General features: G+C 36.6%; 1 protein-coding gene across 2 annotated transcripts in view; it reads left to right on the plus strand.

Annotated features, from left to right (window-relative positions):
• DIAPH3 (diaphanous related formin 3) overlaps positions 1-18,246 on the plus strand; it is a 484,732-nt gene that overhangs the window by 289,953 nt on the left and 176,533 nt on the right. For both annotated transcript variants that reach the window (XM_078070282.1, XM_078070281.1), the window contains 2 exons: positions 2,750-2,874; positions 10,873-11,037. In XM_078070282.1, the coding sequence (XP_077926408.1) occupies positions 2,750-2,874; positions 10,873-11,037 (290 nt within the window). The remainder of the gene's footprint in view (positions 1-2,749; positions 2,875-10,872; positions 11,038-18,246) is intronic.

An 18,246-nucleotide genomic window follows, 5' to 3' on the forward strand; every position in this document is an offset into this window, starting at 1 on the left:
AAAATTAAGTCTGGAATTTAATTGCCTGAGGTCGAATTCTGACCTCACTACTTTTAGTTTGACTTTTACTCACTCAACTCTACTTTTGTTATCTGTAAAATGGGATAATAGCAATATCAATTTCATGATTATCTTGTGAGAATTTTAAAAATTAATGGAAGATCCAGGGCACCTGGGTGGCTCAGTTGGTTAAGCATCGGCCTTTGGTTCAGGTCATGATCCCAGGGTCCTAGGATCGAGCCCTACATTGGGCTCCCTGCTCAGCAGGGGAGTCTACTTCTCCCTCTCCCTCTGCATTTCTCTCTCTCTCTCTCTCTCTCTCATAAATAAATAAATCTTGGAAAATATTAATGGAAGATGCTTAAGACAGGACCTCAGGATACTTGGTACATTTTAGCCACTGCTACTGTTATCCCTACTACTACCATTACGACTTTCACTAATATTATCCTAATAGGCTTGTTTTGAACCTGATTTACAGCATAAAGTGGCTGTACAGCTTATAAACTCTTCTGAGCACATATTCACTCAAAATGATTTTATGTGTTTTTGAACTTGTATTTATTTAATGAGAAGTTTCACAGTTTCAGGAAGTATAAAAGTGAACCACCTGTAAGATTTCTTAAATGATAGAGGAAATGCTAATGAAATATTAGACAAGAGATCAAATAGACTAGGAGAGCAAAGGGAATCTCTTGTAGTGCAGATAGAGAACTTTGAAAGAAACAAACAAAAAAATTGGAAATGAGAAGAGTAAATGAAACACCCTAGGCCTAATTAAATAGATGTCTTGGTTGTGAATAATTGACAAACAGACTTAAAACTGAAAGAGCATAGCATAGGAACCATGTGTTACCATCATGAGCAAAGTACAGCGAGATTTGGGCACTTGAGTTAAGTAAATTGAAATAATTAATGCACTAAATGCTGATAGAAGTATTTTATGTACTCTTTTTTTGTGTGTTATTGTCTTAAATGTAAGGCTGACAGAAAGGGAAAACATGAGTAGCACAAAACTAATGATAAAATATGCACCTAATATAACTTCAAAATGGCTTCACTACAGTGGGAGCCGGAGGTTAAAATATCACTCTGGGCGCAGACAACTACTATATGCAGCTCTCTGAAAAGTTCATTCGTTGGCCTCGTTGAACATTGGCGCCTGGGTGGCTCAGTCAGCTAAGCATCTGACTCTTGATTTCCTCTCAGGTCATGGTCTCGGAGTCCTGAGATTAGGCTCCCTGCTCAGCAGGGAGTCTGCTTCTCTGCCCTTCCCCCTGCCCTCTGCTCATGCATGTGTGCATGCATGCTCTCTCTCAAAAAAAAAAAAAAAAAAAAAAAAAATTGTATCTGAAAATTAGCCTGCTAATTGATTTTACAACAAAATGTGTTAAGGTTTTGTTAACAGCTATTAATATGTTAGAATAGCAAATGTTATTTTGTATACAGCTAGTTTAAAAAACAAAACTCCATGTTCTTACGCAGCATTGTTTTTCATGCTTCCCTTCTATTCCATTTTATTGAACCAAGACTGTAAATATATATATATATATATTTAACTCAGTCCCATTTTATTGGGCCATTAGGTTGCTTTCAAAGGTATTCCCACTCTTACAGTTGAAACCTGACTTGTATCCATTCCTCAGGATTAATTGGAAGCCTAAATGTGGTAGTATACTTAGAATTAGTATATGCATTTTTAAACATTATTTCATATAGTTCTCAGTAGTGGGAAGTAAAAGAAAAAAAGTTTTAGCCAAAATTCATCTGAACCCCAAATTTGGTTTGGGTCACTATATCTTTATATATTGTTAATTTTTTTTCCTTGATGTCATCTAAAATTATGCATAGATTTTAGGAAGTGATTCTTCAACGTCCTGCTGGGTGACCAGTACATTCTGATAGGGCCTCAGTGCCCTCTCTACCATTTGTTCCTTCATGTGCATTGTGAGAGAAACTCCCCATGAAGGAAGGGAAATTGTTATTAGATAATAAACACAGATTGTGCTCAGGGTACCAGTAAAGAAAATGTGACATTTGTTCCACATATTGCTCAAGTAGCTTCTGATACCTTTTCATTCCTGTTATAGATTAGCTTGGACAATAGAACACTCTTTTCCCTGTCTTTTCCACATACTCATGGTTCCTCTTGAGAGATCATGATTTTGAAAAATGTTAAAATTGTGTTAAAAGGGGTTTAATATTTAAGGGGCGCCTGGGTGGCTCAGTCGTTAAGCGTCTGCCTTCAGCTCAGGTCATGATCCTGGGGTCCTGGGATCGAGCCCCACATCGGGCTCCCTGCTGAGCAAGGAGCCTGCTTCTCCCTCTCCCTCTGCCACTCCCCGTGCTTGTGCTGTCTCTCTCTCTCAAATAAATAAATAAAATTTTAAAAGAAAAAAAAAAGGGGTTTAATGTTTAAGAGTCTCTATTTGCTCCTCTTTTTCTGAATAGACTGATTATTTTGTAGTGTAGAAGTCAAGGGCTCTAATTTTAAACAAAACTATTAAATGTGGTTTGTTCATGTGAGCATTTCCTAATGATTTCATCTTACGTTTTTTTTAAATATGAAATTTCCTTTAGTTTTGCATTTGAAAATCTAAAGGTTTAAAAAAAATTAGTGAAATTTATCTTTAGTAGAATTTTACTTTATTATTGTAAGGTTTTGCACAAATGTTTTGTTCCTAGAATGTTTTACCTTTTATATATTATAATTTTGTCCTTTCAAGGCATTTAATATACTTTCTTTCAGTCTCTGTAGAAACGCTGGAAAAGAATTTGAAGCAGATGGGAAGGCAGCTTCAACAGCTTGAGAAAGATTTGGAAACCTTTCCCCCTCCTGAGGACTTGCATGATAAGTTTGTGACAAAGATGTCCATATCCTTCTGATATCTAAATAACTTACGTCACTAGTCAACTAGAGTTATAATTTATTTAATGCTGTAGGTTTATTTGCATAACCAGTGGTTATTCTATAGTGCCAAATAGCAGCTTAACTTTTGCCTTCTTGCGGGGAAATATATCACTGTGTTTACCTATCATGAATAATACAGAAATGTATTCTGCTTTCAATTCTTTTTTAATATCAATTTGGATATTTTCTCTCATCTTTTCCCTTCCATTTGCCCTGTTTCCTTCTGATGCTCATGGTTAATTGAAAGGATGTGAAAACTCAGTTTGAGGAAGTTTGAATCATGATGTGATTTAGATACTTTTGAAATGTTTCAGGAAGGAAACAAAGATTTTATAAACTGGTATGACTAGTCAGCTTAATTTCAAGGGTTGGTATAAAAAATTATGTTCCAGAAACTTTAATATTTCCTTTAGAAATACTGCCTGATTCCAAAATCAAAATGGAATTTGTCATGATCACTACTTGTATAGGTCTTCTCCAAACCCAAAATAAAATCTGTGTGTGTGTGTGTGTGTGTGTGTGTGTGAATGAGACTTGTGTCCTGCTTAATTTAAGCTTTCTTTTGAATTCGATTATCTTTGGCTTCACTAACTTTGTGGTTTAATCTCTAATGAGTAATTGAAGTAATAAACTTTTTTTTAATTTCCTGAAATGAATGTTGAGTTGTGTTGCAAACCATTGAGTGAGATTAGAGACTGATATCTTTTGTGTTATAATAAAGTATTACTACTATGCATTATTAAAATCCCATATGGACCTCAGAATTTTATATGATAGGATAACCCACTTCCAATGAACTCTTATAAATAGACACTCCTAATATTTTAAACTGAGATAATTGAAATAAAATAACTATTTTTCCTCTTTCCATATCTGCTCCCCTGAGATTTAGCAAATCACAAAATTATTATTTGGTTTGTCATAGAGTTTATTGTATATGCTTTCAGCTTAATTGTGAATTAGTTCAATTTTTAACTTTCTTCATTGTCTCTTTTGGGAACTATCATAAAAATGCACTCCAGCAACAATCAATTCAGGCTAATGTGTTTCCTTTCATATCTTCCCTACCCCTTCAGTTTCTTCTTTTATTAGGTAGGGCACCATTATCACTACATTTGAGAAGGTTTGTTTGGTATTTTTTGTTGTTTTGTTTTTAAACTAAAGGTGAAATCTGTATTTACCCATCCAAAGAATACTTTCGCAGCACCTTCTCATTTGGCAAAGTATGCTTTTTAAAACTAAATTTGTTATTGCGGAGTTACATTAGCTTCATCATCCTTAGTTTTTTTTCCCCCTCAATCATTTTATCATGTTAAAATATTCATATGTGACAGTTTATTTTAATCATTAAGCACTGTTAATTGAAGTACTTTCATTGTTCCCTATAGAGAGAACGCATTTTAGAAAAAGGTTTGCTTGCATACAGTTTCTGGTAATACACTGTGAGCGTACTAATTAGGAGGCTCAGGTTTCTGGAACCTATAACCTAAGATAAATTCCTGAGCTTGGCGTGAAGGTGGTAGAATCCTGCTCAGCAGACGATCCCAGGACCTATCCATACTTGTATTCATATGAAACAAGAAGCTGAATGATGTCAGCTTCTTGAAAGGTATGCAGCTCATAAAAAGCAACCAGCAGGAAATCAGAAACAGGAAGGATGATGCTTTGTTGGAAACAATTTTTCATTCTGAGTACAATTATACTCCATGGACAAGAAGGCTACTACATCCTGTCACTAAATATCACAACCTAGAAGCCTCTAATGAACTGATTAGCATTCATGTATCTCTTGGAAGTCAGATATATGAACATTTGGTGCACTTTGCTATTGACAAAGCTTATAATCATAAATATTCTTTGCTGAGATTAGATTGTACTCGTTTGCTTTTCATCTTGGTTAGACATACTAGTTTCGAAGTAATTAAATTCATTCATTGCAGAGCTTTGTTTACTTTAATTAGGACTGACAACAAGTCACATTTTGAATATTAAATGGATTTATATAGATCTTATTAAAATGGCAAATTGTGAGCTTCTTATCAGATCTTAGAAAATGAAAGAATTCGGACACTAAAATGCACAATGAATAAAAATGTATTTAACTAAAGTTTGGGTTATTAATGCTCAAACTTTATGTTTTAAGTTTTAGTGCTCATTAGTTGAAACACATGTCAAATTGTTTGGTTCATCAGCCAATTCTGGAAGAACATGTGTATTATCTAACTTGTTAGGGATACATTTTTACAAGTAGATATTTGAACAGTCATGACTTAGTAACTTAATCCGTTAATTGAATTGTTTTAAATTATAATGATAGAATTTTGTTATATGAAATTTCACTATTAGCATTCAATTATAGTATATTGTAATTCTTCCAGTGCATGCTTTTTATTTACATATACTACTGAGTATAAAAATATGAATTTAGTACATCCGTTAAAACGCATGTACAATTATTTCATATATTCACATTGACTTTTTAGTAGTAATTATGTTACTTTCCAGTTGCTAAGCCTGGGACAGAAATATAATTGGAGTTGACTATTTCCACTGTAAATATTTGCTTGAAAAATGTGGGACACAAATTGAGGCAGGTCCATCAACATAGTTACATGCGAACTATTACATGTGAAGTATCCACATTTAGCTCTTATACGTGAGAAAATTAGGAAAATGCCAGGATTTGTGTCATGTAGTGCCTGTTCGTTTTTTTTGAACTTTAGATTCTAGAATACTAGAATTTTAAGGAAAATAACAAATAGATCCTAGAGCATTGCCCTTGAAGTTCTTCTTGCCCAGGATTTACCTTTTCTTCTCTTCCTACTCCATCTCCTGAGTTTCTTAGAATAAAATCATTTTGCCAGACATTTATATATTTTTGTATTTGTCACAACTTACGTTACAATCACTTGGCTTTTTCCCATGTTATAGTCTTTAAATTTCTTCACTGCAATCCTACTTTATTTTCATACTTTTTTTTCTTGTTCTCGTATGTAACAATGTGTTAGGCACTTTTGAAATTATTATGTAGATGCTAAAACTATTCCAATTAATTCCTTGAAAGACTTAGGTCTTATATCTGTATTCCACACTGCGTAAAACACAGCATCTTTTGGATAAAGGAATTCAGTACATTTCTATTTAATTGAACAGTGGTTAGAAAGTAAAATAGAGGAATGGGATCTGTGAAACATAATATGTATAATATGTGTCCATTTGCAAGAGTGGGAGTTTGGGTAATTGGGTGATTTGTAGTAGCAGATTTTTCTCTTGAATTCCTCTCTTCCCTCCCCTCCCCTCCCCTTCCCTTCCTCATCTTCCATTTACATTCTTAACAAAGTGTTAGAACTCGGATTAAAATATCCTTCTCCTCATCCACCTTGGTAATGAACTTTTCCGTCCCTGAGGTCTCACTGTGCTGCAGCTGCAGCACTTGGTGCTCATGGCCCTTATAGTTACACTCGAGTTGTTCCAGGCAATGTCCTTAGCCACAACTTCCCCAACAACCCAACGTAAACCAGCCTCTCTCAGCCTGTGTAATATCACACACTGTTATTTTCATCATCATACTTTTCACTCTCTCTCATGCATTTACTTCTTTTCTCTGCCCCACTCTCCAGAATGTATGTTTCATGAAAGCAGGGATTCTGCCTACCTCGTTAACTAGTGTTTTCTCTATTGCCCAGAAGAGTGGAATGCAGTGGAGCTTAGTGAATACTTACCGAATGGCTGGCTGGCTGCCTGGCTAGCTGGATCCTGAGTACTTAAGAAGATCTATAAAAGGTATTAGACATAGAGGACGGATTGAAGCTGGTCCTTATAAGAAGTGTTAAGGGAAGTACTAGATATCCTTGTTGGGGGAAGCACAATAATCAGGGCAGGACATGGGACTGAATGTGAAATGTATTTGTGCTGGGTGGTTTCACCATCTCTTAATGAGAGAATAGCCCATCAGTAATGATGTAGAGTGCCTCATTAATCTAACCATTTATTCTGTCCTATCAGACAATCATTTTAAACTGAAAATTAATTTGACTATTTCCAAAATTGTTTCTGTTCAATCACAATTTTACCATTCTTGTGGATAATTCCAGTTATTCAAAGCTCCACTTCATTCCTTTGGGAGCAAATTGTTTCATAGATAACAATGATAAGAAAATTAACTTAGAAAGCTTTCTAGCTGTTAAAACAAGACCATGTCGGGGCGCCTGGGTGGCTCAGTCGTTAAGCGTCTGCCTTCAGCTCAGGTCATGATCCCAGGGTCCTGGGATCGAGCCCTACATCGGGCTCCCTGCTCCGCGGGAAGCCTGCTTCTCCCTCTCCCATTCCCCCTGCTTGTGTTCCCTTTATCGCTGTGTCTCTCTCTCTGTCAAATAAATAAAATCTTTTAAAAAAAAAAAAAAAAAAAAAAACAAGACCATGTCATTTCCATGATTTTGGCTCTTGGTTTTCTTTCCTATCACATCTTTTTAGTTTATATAGAATTGTAGTATTTTTATTAAGAATGTTCAGGCGGGCGCCTGGGTGGCTCAGTCAGTTAAGCGACTGACTCTTGATTTTGGCTCAGGTCATGATCTGATCTCTTGTGAGATTGAGTCCTGTGTTGGGCTCTGTGCTTGGTGTGGAGCCTGCTTAAGATTCTCTTTCTTGGGGCACCTGGGTGGAGTAGTCAGTTAAGCACCCGACTCTTGCTTTCAGCTCAGGTCTGATCTCAGGGTCATGAGATGGAGCCCTGTGTCGGGCACCGCACTCAGAGGAGAGTCTGCTTGAGTTTCTCTGTCCCTCTCCCTCTGCCCCTGCACGCCCCCCTCAAATAAATAAATAAATCTTCAAAAAAAAAAAAAAATCTCCCTCCCTCCCTCGCCCCCACCCCCCATGCACTTTCCTCTCTTGCTCTGTCTTCAAAAAAAAAAAAAAGTGCTCAGGATATTTCTAATATTTTATTAACTTGTGATTACTACCTGAAAATCTTAAGAAGTGTTATTGGATAATACTTAGTTTTATTTTAACTTGTTGACCAAATTGATTCTTTTTTTAAAATATTTTTTTTATTTGAGAAAAAGCGTGCACAAGCGGGGGGGGTGGGCGGGGGGAGAAGCAGCAGTGGGAGAGGGAGAAGCAAGCAACCCACTGAGCAGGGAGCCTGATGTGGGGCTCGATCCCAGGACCCTGGGATCATGACCTGAGCTGAAGGCAAAGTTGCTTAACCAACTGAGCCACCCAGGTGCCCCAACCAAATTGATTCTTGAGAATGGGCATATTCCCAGGTATTAGGATAAAATTGCTAATATTTGTGAAGTGCCTGTTATTAAAATGCAAAGCCTTACCATGCAGTGAGGGGGAAGAAAAGGAGTAGCTTTAGGACCGTACAATTAGAAACACCCCCTAAAGTAGTATACTTAGTGTGTTTTCCAGCACGCCTACTTTTCAGGGACTCTATTAGCCCTTAGCATTACATCCAAAATGTATGTGTGTGAATGCGTAGATGTGAAATTTTTTGAATGGAAGTTCCATGGCTTTCATCGCACTTTTGAGGAGGGCTGTTACCCTTGCTGCCAAAGTTTAAGAATGATGGCACACTAGGGGAAAATGAATAATTGGCACCAATGTAGTGGCAGGCGAGTAGACTTAATGCAGCCAAGCAGATGGAACAGGGCATCTACAGAAGGGGCTGACCGTCAGAGGTGACCATCCTCTAGAAATGTGGCAGGAGCAAAGCACGAGTAGGGAATTGGACTAGAAGGAAAAACTCTGTTCCAGCAGACTACAATGGATTACAAATGCTGTGTTCAGTGGAACGAACTTATAGCCATAGAGATGAGACAAGAAGGCTTTGTGGAAGAGGAAGAATTGAAGGAAGCTTTGAATGATAGGTTTGGACAAGCAAAGGCAGAAAACAGTTTCTCTTTTAGACAAGAGTTGAGGATATATAAATAATCCATATGGATATAGTCTGTATCTGGGACATAAATAATTTTAGGTGAGAGTTATAGATTGAATAAATAGGCCAGTGTTGATTTCTGACCTTACTATATAAATGAAGGAATGATTATTTCACATTACAAATGAATCACCATATGGTCCATTTAATGTTAGTTCCTGAATGTGTTTCAAATGTGGTTTTTTAATTTACATAAATTCACTTTATAATATTTCATGAATATGGATATTTCCTAAGACAAAGTGATTGGAAATCTGTCCCGTGTGGCTGTATTGTTACAATTTCTTGTGATTTGAGTAATTATAGAAAATCTTTTGTTATTTAAGCATTAAGAAATGATACCACACATAAATTCATCAACCACTCATCAACCACTGCTACTATTCTGATCTAGATTCTAGAAAATATAAGGAAGCATTTTGCTATTCAGATGATAGCCACAGAAAGATCTATAGATTTTCTTAAGGTTGTTAAAAAATATCAACTCTTGCATTAGAATCCAGACTTCCTACGTTCTAGTTTGTTCGTTTTTTTCCTAAAATACTATATATAAAAGTAAGAAGAGCATTGTATGGCAGGGAAAAGAAGGAGAAAAAGGAACTAGCATAGAAGGGTAGTAAGTGATCTGTGGTCTGACCCTAGACATGGGTGCAAGTGAGCTGTGATTGACTGGGATGCCTTTCCTTTTGGGGAGCTTGGGTTCCAATTGGTAGAAATTTTCCATGCCCCTTGGATTTCACCACCCATCTGGCAGCAAGGCTGCCTCTTTCTCTCTCAAAATAAAGGGCCCAGATCAGTTTCCTTATTTTATCTTCCACTGGAGGATACTCTGATCAGAGGAATCCTGTCTTTTGAAATTGTGGAAAATCTTTCCTTTAGGTTATAAACATTCCATGTTTGGTTTTATTTTCTTGGTCTGAATCTAGTTATTCTTATTACTGACTTTTTAAAAAATTATATGTTTATTTTCTTACATTAGAGACAGTAAGATGGCTTTGATAAGCTTAATTCTATGTGTTCCGTTTCTTTAAAAGTCCCAGTTTAAAGGAGCCATAGAGGATTGTGAATGATACTCTTAGCAGTCATCTTTTTAGAATGAGGTATGGTATATCTAACCGCATTAGTGATTTGTCACACTACGAAGGAAATGCTGTGGTTTAAAAAATGTTTTCTAATGCCATCACTATATTCTCACTGTTAGTCTTCTGAAAATCAGTGTGCTTTGAATTGTGTTGTCATAATAAATGAGAAAAGAACATTTCTGTATGTGCAGGTTTATGTGCTAGATCATAATTTTAAAACATGCAATGCATAGAATATATGTACCAATTTTCCAAAGGAAAGTTAAAACATGAAGTTACATAATATTTGAAGTTTCTAGTGTAACTCTTAATTTATTTTTGGATTGATCTTAGAAACTTAAAGCTTAAAATGAGTAAGTGGGCAATAAAAATACTAAGTGATTACATTTACTACTAAGTGCTATTCATTTCTCTAAGAACTTTGCATTATTAACTCATTTAGTCCTCGCAACAGCCCTGTAAAATGGGTGGTATTCTCATTCCCATTTTACAGATGAGGAAATTGTAGCAGAGAGAGAATAAGGCACTGCCCACAGCCATCTACCTCCAGGTGTAGGAGCCTGAAATTGACCCCAGTCGTCCAACTTAACCTGTATGTTCAGTGCCCATGTAGTTGATTTCAGTATTGTCGAAATTACTCAATTTCTACTGAGCTATAATTTAAATCATATTGCATGATCTGAATAACATAGATACGCAAATTGGAAGTAGAATTTCCTTAAACTGAATTGTAAAAGAAAAATATTAAATAAATATTTAGCTTTTCTGATAACTGTGACAGAGTTAAGGAATTGAATTTAAGATTTCACCACTGTACAGGATAGATTTAGTTATAAGAACAGTGAACTGTTAGAGGTAGTTTTGGCACTTTGGACTCACGGGTTTGTTTATTTTTTCTAAAACATTGTAAGTTTCTGAATCCCTTAACTATAACATACAGCTTTATTATCAGTGCAAAAGAACAATACGAGAAACTTTTTAAGTTACATGAAAATATGGAGAAGTCATACCAGAGTATGATGGGATACTACGCCATTGATGTGAAGAAGATGTCTGTGGAAGACTTTTTAAATGACTTGAATAACTTCAGAACCACATTCATGGTATGTTAAAAATTTTAATTTGTTTTTTGAAAAGGTGTCTGTGTCTATACTATCGCATCGATTATTACTTTAATCTCATTACTTTATTACACTCTTGTTGTCTGTAGTAAAATAAAATCTACCTTTCCCGATGTTGAAAGTTAGCTTTAAAAATTTCAGATTTTAATACTATTGAAAAATATGCGGTTTGTGCTCTCTTTGGCCTTCCCAACATTAAGCTGTAATCGGAAATTTTGATTGAAAATGTGACAAATTCTAAAGTTTTTCATAAAGACTCCCCTCCTGGCCAATTATAGAACACTTTTGTAATATGTTTTTGGCTATGAATTTGTTTCTTTATACTTAAGCTCAATTTGTATTTTTGTGGTATAATTTTACCAAATTCCATGAAGCTTTTATGAAGCCTTTTTTTCCCCCCTTTTCTTTTCTTAATGCATTGTACAATAAGCTACCTGTGATTTGCCTTTGAATGGATTTTACATTCCTAGGGTTTCCTTTAGATACTTTAATAGGGAGGTCAGGTCTTTGATGTGGAATCCTTTCATTTAGGCATTAAAAAGATCTTTTGAAAAGTATTAGCTGATTAGATGAGGAAAAAAACCGAACACGTATTAAAGTGAGAAAGCATTTTTGTCTCCCTGGGGAAACTGGTGATACATTTCTGCAACAAAAAATTATGTTATTCTTAATAGATGGGTAAGTCATTTCTCTATTTCAGCAAATGTTTGTGGGGATTAAAAAGTTTCGAAGGGTAAAGAAAAAGCTTGAATTTTAAAGAAGTGGTTCTTTTTACCCTCAGGAAAAATTTAGTGCTGAATTTATTGGACTTGGTTATAATCACTTGGTTATGAGATAGTCCTTTAATAAAAACTCAGTATTTTAAAGGAAAACTAGTCTATAATAAATACACATGTGCTCATAGCTTTAGTTTTTTCCCTTCACAAATTCAAAATGATTCTTTAGTTTTTCACTACCAGAAGTGGAAGAAGTGGATTTGATTGATAAATATATGCCTATATGTGTGATATATTGTACAGTATATTTAACTTTTATATCTTACGAGGCAACATGGCTTAGTGGAAGTAGCATAGGTTTTGGAGTCTGGGAGAGCTAGGTTTGGACTCCACACTAGTTATGTGACTGTGAACTGATGTAACCTTCCTGAGCCTCAGTTCCCATATAAATAGAAATACTCGTTCCTTTCTCATAAGAGTGTTTATTAAACCAGCTAATATATATTAAGTATTTATCACAGCTCCTTGCACATGGTAGTTGTTTAATAAATCAGTGTGCAGTGAAGGATTAACTTAATAGTCTTGAGGTATTTCAACCCTGCATATTTCAAAGAAAATACTAGCCCTCCATTGGCTCCTGGGAGATAACCTGTAAGCCCGTGGAATACGCTGTCTCATAAGGATGTTTTTTTATGCCTGGGGCCTTGGACCAAACTATAGATAGGTTTTGCTAGAAATGTGATTTATGGTGAGTACCTGTTCTTGTTCACCTGAAGCCCTGGAGTGCACTGTTCAGTTTCTCCTCTATAGGAGGCTAGAGGCTGAGTAGCTAAGGTTGTCCATGTGGAAGGTCCATGCCTATGTGACTGACCTTCCCAATAAAAGCTCTTGACCCCAAGGCATGGGAGAGTTCCCTTGGCTGGCAGTACTTCATATGTGTTGTCACACATCATTGCTAGAATAATGGAACTCCTCTGAGAGAAGTCAGTGGTGATTTTAATCTGTGCCCTTTCACTGTAATAAACTGTAACCATGAGTACAAGAGCTTTTCTGGGTTCTGAGTCCTTCCATCAAATTATCAAACTGGTGGGTGGTCTTGGGGACCCTTAACACAATTATGCATAAAAGTATAAAATAGATATATGAAATAATAACACCTATCATATAATGAGTGTTCCGTGAACCAGATACTCTTCCAAATGCCTTATGTATGTTATCTCAGTCAATCTTCATAATAGTTTTCCAACTATCACTGTTACCATCCCTCTGTGGCACAAAGATGGAACGTATCTGGCTTAATTTCATTAGGCTATAAAATTGTAGAACTAGGATTTGAGCCCTACAGGCTTCCTCCAAGAGCCTGTACAATTAAATGCTATGTAGTGCTCCTTCTCACATTTTATAGCTTGTGTTCTATTTTACGAATAAGATCACTGGCATAGGAAGGGTTTTCTAATGAAACCAAGGCTGTACTTTTTTTAAGCATTTAGATTGACATTTGAATCAAGTCTAATTCCCAATTTTCCTAAGATCTGGTAGGATTGGAGGGCTTTGGGCATTCTGGGGGTAACTTGGTCATTGTATTACTAAGTGGTGGGCAGAGGGAGAAAGTGTTTGAATGGAGAAGCATTCAAAAGAGGGGGGTAATAGAGTGACAGCTACACTTTGTCTATTTCAGAGTTCACATGGGTCCTAGAAGTAGAAGCTGTCACACACACATATGCACATTGTACTGAATTAACCTCATTAGAGCTAAATATAAAAAATATATTTAAATGAATAATTTGGAGAGGAAATTTTCTTTTGGGTAAAAATAGACACAAAGAAGACTGTAAGGGAAGTGGTTATATCAAGGTAGTGAAATTTGGCATACAAATTTTATTCTTTCTTCCTTTCTGGTAAATATGGTTATGCTGCTTGAATTTTAGACAGTGTATGTTTAAAAAGATGACAGTGTCAATATTGGCAAAAATTTTTGACAAATGTTTTGTTTTGTCAAATTCTCCTGATCCCTTATGTTGCTATTTAATTCCACACTATTCAACTTTGAAAATCCAGTTAACCTCACTGAATCAGTGTGAAAATTTTAGCAACAGATGTAGAACTTTAATGTGTTGAAAGTCTGTTCTGGAAAGGCATATCAATACAATCTCTTTTTGAGAAAATCCTGGTGAGATATGTTTATATTGTTACTTCATCCACTGGTATTTAGGAATACTCCTGGTCATGAATGAGCAAATTTTACCATTAAAGTGGAGATCCATTTTGTATTACATACATGGAGTTGGAACCACTGTCCTCATTCCATACCTATCCCCACCCCCCACCCCCAAAACTATGGCTGTTTTCCATGGAATGTTCTCTCCCAAGTTCAGATCATTCTACTTATGGTTCCCTATGCCTGGAGCATTCTGTCCGTATTTTGCCTGGCAAAATTACTATACTCACCCTTCTGCTCTCTGCTGAGACTTCACTTCATCTGTTAAGACCTGTGACTATCTTGCTTACCTTTGTTTCTCTAGTGTAATTCATGGCATTTATCTATTACTCAACAAATAGACAAATTTGTTGGGTAATAGATAGTCTCATCTACAATGGGGGCCAGGATTTAATAGCTAATACATATAGTGCTAGCAAGTGCCAGGTGCCCTATTCATTCATTTAACCCTAACAATAACCAGATGTGGTATCCATACTGTTGTTATTCTGATTTTACAGATGAGAAAGCTGAGGCTTAGAGAGATTGTGACTTGCCAGCAATTGACGGAGCTGAGGGGCTAACCCGGGGAGTCTTGTACCAGTCTATGCCATATATGGCTGAACTCTATTAATTCCTATTAAATATGGCAATTACATTTAAATGGCTAACAGGACTAATCTGAAACTTAATACCTCCCCAAAGTACAAATGTGGCTCCTTTTATTTTTAATAGTGATTGGTTTGTGAATAGTTTATCCAAAAATATTTATATTTTAGAATTGCCCCAGAATTTACTCTTAAGCAATTAAAGCCTGGCTCATTTCTATTTAAAACCCTTTACTATACCTTTTACCAACCCATGTAATCTCTTACCAGAGTTACTAAGATCTTTCAACTACTTTGTTTAGATGTAGCTGTTCAGGTTCTTTTTTTTTTTTTTTTTCCTTTCCTTTCTGAGAGCCCCTACACAATAGCTAAAGGAATATCTGTTCTAGACTGCTGCCTCAAGCCGTGTAGACCAAGGGAGAAAAGTTCCACAATCACGTAACTTACTCTGAGGAGCACCTGCTCATTGTGCAGCTTACCTCACCTCTTTTCGACTTGGAGATTCTCAAGCGGCAATTAATATGTTGTGTTTTAATGATCTACTCTAGGTAGATAGTTTCTATTTAGAACTACTGATCAATTTCCAAGAGATAAGGAGTAAGTTTCCATTGTCATCTTATTTAGCTTTATTTTTATTACCATCTTCAACAAGATGAATCCAGACACATCTGCCACCAATCAAGTGCCTGCTTCTTGCTAGACTCCACACTAGATGCTTTATGCGCGTCCTCCAACTTTGTCTTCCCAGTGTTCTCGTGAGGGACAGAATGTCACCTGTGCGGTAACTGTGGGGTAGAGAATCTCAGTGCCTTTGCAGAAGGCTTCAGAATTGGTAGGGGCTAGGATTTGAATGGAAGCCTGCCTGATTCCAAAGCCTGTACTTTCGAAAAATATTTCCAAGTAGACTGGTGCTCAGAGAGTTTGGGAGAATTGTTAAAATGTGATTTTTAAGGGCATTTTTGATAACTTACTAGAAGGAATCAGCACAAGACCTACTTTATTTCTTCACTCCTTGATAGAATAACTTTCTGTCTACATTGATGTGTTCATGGTAGAAGAATGTATGCTGGTCTGGTTCTATTTCAAAGCATCAGATGTTCTCTTTTAAAATGAGAGGATTATTAATGTACCCCAAGGCTGGGGTGAGGGTGGGTAAAGAGTCAGCACCTTTCTGTAATAGATCTTTGTTTCCTGTAGGACTCATGGGAACCATGGAGTTCAAATTGGAGATACTAGGTGGGAATACTTGACCCCACACTGTAGGCTGAGTACATCAGTGTCCTCCCAGGCATCAGGCTTCATCAAGTGAAGTTCATGCCTTCAGTTGTATAGTGTTGTAGAACGATAATCATCGTTTTCCACTCATGATTGGTTTTAGGCACATTGTTACATGCAATTACGAATGTACCCATTACTCACAGAGGTGATGCTTCTACTGGATGAATTGAGCCCATTATGGAATTCTTGTTGGCTTTTACTAGGACCCTCCACCCCCTGCCTTTATGCTACCTAACAGCTATAGCATGTTCATGTTGGTCCTTTGAGTTTAAACCTAATTTTCATGTGTCTCGTTGGGCCCTGTGGCCTTGAAGCATAATGTTTGTCCTGGCCCCACTTCCCACTTATGTTTATATTAGAGAATTTTGCTCAAAGTGCCCTCACTCACACCTGAAATATGCGGTCTCTTCTTTAACATTTTCGTTTCTTATCTTGGTGATGCTTTCCTTTTTCGTCATTGAAAGTTCTTTTGCTATTCTCTTTCTTTAACCAGAATTATTAGCACAGTGCAACAACACTCTTAACTCCTTAAGCAAATTTCCTCTGACACCTTGTTTATTTTACTTAACAACTTCATCTTAGAGAAATACTTCTGAATGCTTCCCCTCCTGGCTCTCCTTTGTTATTTGTTCCCTTATAGATAGCATGTTTGAAAACAATTTTCCTACCAAATTATACTTATTAAGAATATGGCATTTTTCTGTGTATTTGAAGTATAATTGATACACCATGTTACATTAGTTTCAGGCGCACAACTTCCAGCACCTCTCTACATTATGCTGTGCTCACAAGTGTAGCTACCATCTGTTAGACAGAACGTCATTGACTATATTCCCCATGCTGTATCTTTCGTCCCCGTGACCTCTTCATTCCATAACTGGAAGCCTGTATCTCCCACTTCCCTTCACCCATTTTGCCTGTCCTCCCAGCCCCCTCCCCTCTGACAGCCACCAGTGTGTTCTCTTTATTTACAGATCTCTTTCTGTCAATTTTCTGTTTAATTAGACATATGTAACCACTGTGATGACCATCTGAGTTTCCTATTTCATATATTCCCATACAGAATTGGCATGATTACACTTAAAGAAGTCAGACTTTTTTGGTTCGTGTAGTTCCTTTTCTGAGCACATGAACATTTTCTGTAGGGATTGTAAAGTACTGAAAAAGATCACTGGACATCCTTCTTTGTCATTTCTCAGACCTGTATATCTGGGCACCCCACTTTCAGGTTAGGATTTTGAGGGTGAGAAAAACAATCCCTGCCTTACAAGGGATTACTTATGCGTACACAAGAGGTGGGGTAGCCTCTCTTAGGTTTTTTCTTTTTCGTGCACTGGGTTTGGGTGTATGTGCTGAACTTTGCAGTTTTTCTTGTCCCTGAAGTCCAATCAGTTCCTCCCTAAACTTCCTTCCCCGCATACATACCTCCCATCTGAATTGTGTAATGACAATCACAGAGGAAGAATTCACTCTCATGTCTTCAAATCTTAAGTGATTTATGAACTTGGCCTACGGGAAGCCTCACCCTTGCTGCTTGTTTTTAAGAGTGGTATTTTGCCATCTGCCTTATTTTTGGGAAGACGGCCATGGCTGAGAGTGCATGCTCTGGCATCAGAGTACCCGGGGTGTTAGAACTATGGGCAAGTTACTTAACCTTACTGAGCCTGTCTTCTGTTAAAAATACCATGTGTTCCTTAGGGGTGTTCCATATTGAAGATCAAATGACATGATGTACATGCACCCTCAAAACAAGTTAACTATCTACAAAGAATAGAAGTAATTTTCACCTTTGCCATGTCATTATAACAGGATCGATATTTTAAGTATTGTGTCCCTTTTTTATTTTATGCTTCCACATAGATATTTTGAACTAAATAACATTTTTCATCAATAGCTCCGTGTTTAGATTACTTCTACAATTTTGCTTAAGTTATGTTTCATCCTGTTAAAGATCCATCATTCATGCTACTTGAAGACTTCAAGTTAATTTTTGTTCATACAGTTGAAATACACTGTGTAGTGAACAAATATAAAATCAGTTATAACTCATTTAATCTTGCTGCATGAGTTGATCAAATACAATTTATTCTTCTACTGAATACTGAGATTAAAGTAGTGATTTGCCAAACAAAAATGAAATCATCCAATGAGGGGATATTTTTAGTATAAAATTTTCTTGGTAAAGAGGACAACCAGAACAGAACTGATTATTTAAATTTATTATTATTATTATTTTTTTAATTTATTTATCTATTTGACAGAGAGATAGAGAGCACAAGTAGGCAGAGAGGCAGGCAGAGGGAGAGGGAGAAGCAGATTCTCCACCGAGCAGGGAGCCCGACGTGGGGCTCGATCCCAGGACCCTGGGATCATGACCCGAGCTGAAGGCAGC

The sequence above is a fragment of the Halichoerus grypus genome, chromosome 4, assembly GCF_964656455.1.
Source record: "Halichoerus grypus chromosome 4, mHalGry1.hap1.1, whole genome shotgun sequence".
Lineage (NCBI taxonomy): Eukaryota > Metazoa > Chordata > Mammalia > Carnivora > Phocidae > Halichoerus > Halichoerus grypus.